The 7,561-nt window shown below is 52.5% G+C and overlaps 1 protein-coding gene across 1 annotated transcript; it reads right to left on the bottom strand.

The window, feature by feature from the left end:
* Window positions 1-2,111: 2,111 nt before the first annotated feature.
* ABB37_08411 (putative calpain-like cysteine peptidase putativecysteine peptidase Clan CA family C2) lies at window positions 2,112-5,422 on the bottom strand (the record flags this gene model as incomplete). Its single annotated transcript, XM_015807414.1, has 1 exon — window positions 2,112-5,422. Exon 1 carries the CDS (start codon window positions 4,674-4,676, stop codon window positions 2,112-2,114), a length of 2,565 nt encoding a protein of 854 aa, XP_015653953.1. The 5' UTR covers window positions 4,677-5,422.
* Between the last annotated feature and the right edge of the window lie 2,139 nt (window positions 5,423-7,561).

Below are 7,561 nucleotides of genomic sequence, written 5' to 3' on the forward strand. Positions count from 1 at the left end.
CATCATCATAAAAGGGACAGACATTCATGCGAGGAAGAAAGAGGCCGGAGAAGGAGAAGAGGGAGGAGAGGGTGAGTAGATTGGCGGAGATCGACGTTGCTGACGTCAACGATAGGAAATTGTGAGCTTGTATATGCGCTTGCATGCGATCTTGATACGCAATAAGGATGATAATAACAATAAAGGCCACAACGGTCACGCGGAGGGTCCTCAAAAAAAAAAAACATACGTGCTTCATCTGGGAGAAAAACTCGAGACAAGAAGTTCTCACAAGCACAAGTTGGTCTTCAGCTACAACCTGCAAAGGTGAACAGGCCTTCTTGTGCATGAGCAGGTATCCAAAGCCGTGCGCGGCGACGTCGGACACCACCGACCGGCGGACCCATGTCTGCCACTACACGTTCATTGAAGTTTTCTTGTATGTATATATATATAGAGATAGATGTATATTTGACATCACTTCGTTGGAAATGCATGGATAGGCGCACAACACGACAACACCGCTGCGGAACGACACACATTCGCACACAGGCAACATGAGCCCGAGGGAGACAAACAAATACGGTAAGAGAGGGGGGCTGCCCTTCTATTCTTTCTCCTTTCTCTCCTCTCTGAAAAAACCAATCACCGCCGAAGTACAGAAAATCAAGGAAGGAAAAAGAAAGCAGCCTGCGGCGTCTACAACGCACATTGATGCGTGTGTGCCCTTATGACTTGACAGACATATATCTGTGTGTGTGTGGGGGAACGAGTGCATCCTACACAAGCTCAAAACAACACAACTCCCCCCCACAAACAACAGCAACACGGCCATACAAGGGATGAAAAATAATATTAATAAGAAATCGAATCACAAGGACGAGGAAACAGTACAATGAGAGGGAGGTAATGGATGGATGGATGGATGGCGGGAGAGGCGCGTAGACGGAGAATGCTTTTCACAGTTAAACGAGGAGAGCTGGCAGTGGGCGGGAAGGAAAAAGGGGGCCTCTGCCATGACTTGGCCGTATGCACGACTTGATAGATATAAAAAAACAACAACAACCAAAAGAGACAATTAACACAGAAAGAAAAAAATGAAAAAGAGAGCTGAGTGTGTCAGCAGGTGTTGCCGTGTCGCACGCTACGTGTGCCGCTGCGTTCCCTATCAACCCCCCCCGCCTTTCACACACACACACACACACACACACAGAGACAACTTGCGCACTGTCAACGCCGCTCATCCTGATTCTGCTTGCGTAGTGCCCGCCCGTGCAGGTGAGAAAAACGCTGCAGAAAACAGCACGACAACATCCACAGCGTAGGGAGAAGCGCTGTGCTATGGTAGCCCTCGTTTTGTCGGTGTCCAGATCAAAGAAGGACGTAACCAATTGTCTGTGCGAGGTGAGAGGGAGATCGTGCTGTTGAAGGAAAACAATCATACATACAAACAAGAAGCGCGCTGCGCGGAAGCAAGAATTTCTTTTTTGTTGTTGTTTAAAGGCAACCAGTAGGTGTTGCTCTTGCCGTTCTTGTCCGTCGCAGCACCGTGCTCGGGCTGAGTTGCATCTCCGGTGAATCCTGCTGTTCGCAACGACCTCGAGTCTTTCTCTGATAGACTTGAGCACCGTGGCAAGCGTAGAGCATCCATCTCATTCCGACACGATGATAGCGACACACACACACGCATACACATACACAACAGTACACAACTACGTACATTGCATTCGATAGAGAAAGAGAAAGAGAGAGCGGGAGCGAAGGAGAAAAACAACGAGACACGGCTGATGCCCGCTCAGCTGGTTAATAATAATAATAATAAACAAGAAGTGAAACAAGAGAAGGAGGTAGTAACGATGCCAGACAGCCAAAGATAGAGGGAGTGAGAGAGAGAAAGAGATGGCCATCTGTAAAAGTAAAACAACAACAAGGAACAGCGTAGAAGAACAAAACAAACAAACAAAAAAAGCGTGGCTTGCCGCGAACGGCGGCAACAGCTGTCCTCTTTTTCCCCTTCTATTTTTTCTCTCTCTAAACATAAGAGAGTCTACAATACAAATAATAATAAAGAAAACGACAACAGAATACCCCTCCCTTATCCATTTTGTTGTTGTTGTTTGCTGGTGCTCGGCTTAGTAGAGAGCAGAGCCGGCCTTCTCTTGCGCGTAGCCGCAGCCTGCCTTCTTCGTCTGGAAGTACATTTCCTCTTGGGCACTCACATCCTCTGTCTCGAACTTCGGAAAGTTCTCAAAGACGGCGTTGCGCTCGTCCATGCGACACAGCTTCACCGCCACGTCGGTACCGATCTCCGCCTCCGTCGCGATGCCGACCGTCACGGCGATCTCCTTCACAGACGCCCCCGCCGCCGACTGCGGGCTGAGGTGGGCGTGATCGTTGAAGAAGTGGATAGGATGAACGAGGTCCCGCATGTCCTCCCCGGCACCACCAGCACCGCCCATCGTCTCTTCACTCTCCATGAGACGCGGAATCACCAAGTACGGCGCGGCGCTCGGGGTCAGGTCGCACATCATCGCAATCTCCCGCGCCTGCAGGAAGAGCCACGCGCTGTCGGACGGCTGCGTCACGTCGACGGCGGAGTTCGCAATGACGTGGTAGACGTCCCGCTCGCCCTCGACCGGGGCGGCCAGCGAGAGCATCACGGGCGGGTAGTCCATGTTGTTCGGGTCCGACTCCGCCGCCCCGACCTCGCTCACGTGCATGCCGCGGTGGTCCATGTTGGAGAGGATAAAAGTCACCCTCGTCGGCGCCTTGACGGTCACGCTGAGCACCGCACCGGGCACGCAGTCCGCGAAGGTCATGGGCACGCGCGCGTCGTTCGCCAGGACGTCGCGGAACAGCACCCCACCGCCCACGAAGTACTGCAGCGCATCTTCAAAGCTCATCCACACAATGGAGCGGTCGTTCCTGTTCTTGGCGTAGTTGCACGCCGTGGCGATGTCGCGGTGCTGCTGCCACTCCGGACCCTCCCACGACCACGCGCGCGTCCAGCCCTCGCCGTAGAGCCACGGGTTGCGGACGCAGAGGAGGCGAATCTGGCCTTTGTTGAACTCCTTCACATCCAGCACCGAGTAGGCGTGGCCGGGCAGCAGACCCGTGCCAGCGAGCGCCGTCTCCAGCTCCGGCTGATCGCTGAAGTCCGGCGCGTTCTTCGCGTCGGTCGAGATCGCCGGTGCCTTGCCAGGCGTCGTGAGAATCGTCAGGTAGCCCTTCTTCTGCCACGCCAGCAGCTTCTGACTCACGTTGCGGCCGCCGTTCACGGTTGCCTCGGCGAAGGCGTCGTCGATGCGCATCGCTGGGTAGCCTGACATGTCTGTCAGCGCGTGCATCGGGTCGCCGGACTGGATCATCGCGTAGCTGCCGTGCATCTTCGCAAAGGCCTTCTCGAGGATCGCCGGCCACAGCTCGCACGGGTCGCTGCTGTGGGCGAAGGTGGGTACCCCCGCGACGACGGGGAGGTAGTCATCCACCAAGATGCTGCGCCAGAGGCCGTTTTTGTTGAAGGATACCCGGTAGGCTCCGATGGCGCGCTCGCGTCGTGCCAGGTCGGCGCCCTTCGGGTGGCGGAACATCTGCATGATCGTCTTGGGCTCCTCGGCCTGCGTGGCGAGGGCGCACATCAGCCAGCAGTCCCCCAACTCGCCCTGCTCCACGTCGCCAGGACAGATCCCATCGCGGAAGAGGCGCACCTGGTCCTGTAGCTCCGGCTTGATGTACATGGACGGGCGGCCCCACGGAAGCTGCTTGAAGGGCTTCGAGGCGCCGGACTCGATCGAGGCCTGCACCGGCGGGAAGGAGAGGTCGACAAAGGGCAGGTTGTTCTCCAGGCAGATCTGCAGAATGCGTTCCGCGTCCGTCTCGTCGCCGGCGATGGCGCGGATCGCGTCGATCTCGGCCTGGACTATCTGCTCGTTCTGCGTTGCGCTGCGATCCTTGTAGTAGTCCTCTGACAGCGGCAGTGCCCGCAACTTACTCGCAAAACCGTTCACAAATCCCTTGATGAAGGGCTCCGTCTCGCCGGGGTACACGGTCACCTCCGCCACGTACTCCCCCGTGCTGTCATCCCGCGTCATCTTCGTGTTCTCCAGCGCGGTGATCTTGCTGTGCTTGCCAAAGGTGCAGACGACATGTACCTCGAAGGCGCGGCTGTCGTTGTAGAAGGCCCACGTCTTGTTCGGGCGGTCCACAATACGGTACAGCAGGCCCGGCTCCTCAAAGCAGTTCGTCACCTCGCCGGCCACGTCCGGCTCACCGTTCATAAACTTCACCCTCTGCGCACCGCTGCCGACCGTGGCGGGGGCGTCATCCTCGTAGACGGGTTTCTGCGCTGTCGAAATGTCGAACTCGTCCTCCGGGTCGTCCTCGGGCACCTGCAGGTTCACCGGCACCCACTCCTGCGGCGCCTTCGTCGCGGTCTTGCGCGGCTTCATGAACGCATTCATCACCGGCGGCGGCGGCGCGGCTGCCTCGTCGTCGTGGATATGCTGCGGAACGGGATTGAGGTCATCCGCCTCATCCTCCGGCAGCCCGCGGTCGTTGCTCTTTCGGTTGCTCGTGGGCTCCACGTAACCCAAGTCGTCCTCCGGCACCATCGGCTTCTCGGCCGCATCGAACTCGACAGAGTCGGAGAAGAGGCTGTCGTTGCTGATCACATCAGCCTCCGTCGGGGGGTAGGACATCTTTCTTCTTCTCTCTTCCTTTTTGATGCCGGTGGTTCTGATGCCCGAATACGAAGAACAACAACAACCAACGTAAGTGCGCGAGTATGTGAGGGGGGAGGGAGAGAGAGAGCGAGAGAGAGCAGAGAGAAGAGAAACCGGGAAAAAAAATACAATGAGAAGAGTAGCAGCTGCACCGGCAAGCTGTTCTCTGATAGATAGAGCGAGAGGAAACAAAGGAAATACTTGAAAAGGAAAAACAGAAGGAAAAAAAACACAAGAGATAGAGAGGGATGAGGTCGCGTCGCCGGAGGAGAATTGTGGGAAGCGGCGGGGGTGAATACACGCAAAGGGGTCGCGTACTTTGAGCTTGAAGGAAGGAAGGAAAGGCAACCAAACACACACAAATGAAAAGCGTGATATGAAGGGGAAAGGGGGGGGGGGGCGGAGTGTCAGATTCGTACACTCATACACCCACACACACGTCAAGATCGGAGAAGAGAAGACGAAGCACAAATAATACAGCAATTTCCAGACCCGGTACAGAACAACAGAGAAAGAGAGAGAGACAAATATGAAGATATCGAAGAGGTAGATGCCTTTTGCCAGTGTCTCTGTGCCGTCTACGCCGTTTTCGGAGTTGTTGCGGTTGGCGGCGCTATGGTGAAAGTCGAAGTACACTTGGTTCGCTTTCTACGTCAGCTAAGAATAATAATAATGACTAAACACCACAACACACACGCAGAGGAAAGAGAGGTAAGAAAAGCTTATGTACGATAGATAAAGATGCGGGTTATACACACACGCAGGCACACATACATCCGACGACAAACAACACGAGTGAGGAGAGAGAGAGGGAGAGAAGAGAAAACAATAGAAAGGAAGTAGATCGATCCATCGATCGAGAGAAAGAGAGAGTTTCAAAGGAGCCACACGAGAGACGACACCATCAGGTCACAATTACCATGTTGCGAGCAACACACCTCAACGAGTTATAAACGAGGGAGTAAAGACTCGAATGGTTTAATCCCTCTTCTTTTCTTTGTTCTCCTCCCTTTCTTTTTTTGGTTTGTGGAGGCCATCAACAACACACGACAGCCGTCGCGCGAGCTGCGTCGACGACACGGCCGGGCGCGTTCGCCACTGCAACTTCGCCCTTCTTGTGTTCTATTCTTTTTTCTCTTATCTTTATGAAACCTTATTGCACGTCACACGCGTCAAGCCAACACTACAATAAAGTGTTAGGAGCAACCAAAAACCTTACAGCTGAAAGGAAAAGTCATATTATGTAAGAGGCAATCAATCAATAGATATGGATATAAACAAATACATATACATACATATATATACTTCGCCCGTTATTGCCTTCTCGATTCGTAGGAAGTAAAAGGAGAAAAACAAATGGATTAAAAAAAAGAAGAAAAAGGAGGAGAGACCCACCCACACGCCGAGTAGATATCTACGCTAACACACACACACACTCGCACACGGCAGCACTGAAGCACATGTATGTATGCATGTATATATAGAGCACGAGAAGCAGTGCTTCGATAGGTTGTTACTACCAGCTTCCACGCTCACCACTAAAATACAATAAATAAATAACTAAAAGTAGAAGAAAAGAGTATAAAATCACTGAAAACAAAACAAAAGATTTTCTCATATTTTTCTTCGTTGGCATTGTTTTCTTGAACTCTCGCATGACACAGAAGCACAGCCTGCACAGGTATGCGCCCCCTCCCTTCCTCCCTCCTATTTGACTTGTCATAAACACGCACCGTTAACTGAAGCGTCGCGTTCAGCGCGCCTCTCCATCCACCCCTCCCCCTTCCCTTCGACTCTCTCTCACACACACACAGAATTCGTACTGTGCAGATGCTAAAGAAGCGGTGTGAGGAGGGGGGGAGGGGTAGAGAAAACACGCAGCCGGCGACGTCATCGCCGTGTTCGCACAGTGACGCAGCGAAAGGGGGAAACAGAGAGAGAGAGCGTAGTGGCTTTACTTCTGAAAGTTAAACAACGGCGACGGTGATGGTGAGTGGAGAGGGGGAGGAAGGAAACCCCCTCCCTCCCCCTCCCCGGAAAAGGAATGCCGCTACGCACAACATTGTGGTATTATAAGAACGCACAAGTATAGTACACTCATCCAACGTCAACAGAAGAAAAGAAAAAGAAGAGGAGAAAGCGCCACATCGTTCTTCAATTTTGATATATATATATAAATAGAGTTAACATCTCAGCCTTCGAAGTAAAACTGCGATGTCCTCCCTGTCACGCAGAAGCTCACCAACAAACAAGTTAAAACACCATCGTACAAGTATTAATCCGAGTTTATTATTGTCATCATCATCCAATAAAGACCTCTTATGATTCCTTTAAAAAAATAAAACAAATGATCCGTTCATGCGTGCCATATCTTGCCGCGTGCAACACGGAATTAAAGAAAGAAAAATATGCCTTGTGGCTATTAATTTTTTTTTCACTGTTATGTTTAGAGGGGCTTGCGATGTCTCAGTACGGTGACAGCGCACAGCGCGCAGACTGCATGCGAAGACGAGCGCGCGAAGAGAGAAGAGAAGCATCAGAAATCATTTCTTGAAATAAACACTTGGATGACGTGAATTAAGAAAAGGAAAAAAGAGGCCAGCTAAAGAAAAAGAAGAAGAGAAACACACACACACGCAGAAGGAATTGGGGTGCGGATGATTACGTGAAGTCGTTGAAGCTGTCACAGAGATCCGCCACCTTTCCTCCATACGAGAGGAAACAAACAAAAAACAGAGTTCACTGTTGTAGAGCGAGAAACGACGACCACAACCAAATAATAGTAAAAACAAAGACGGCACTTCAAGGAACCGGGGGTCGGCACAGGAGGGCGATACGCCACTCGCCCCCCTCCCCCCCCC

This window comes from Leptomonas pyrrhocoris (genome assembly GCF_001293395.1).
Source record: "Leptomonas pyrrhocoris isolate H10 chromosome Unknown, whole genome shotgun sequence".
Classification (NCBI taxonomy): domain Eukaryota; phylum Euglenozoa; class Kinetoplastea; order Trypanosomatida; family Trypanosomatidae; genus Leptomonas; species Leptomonas pyrrhocoris.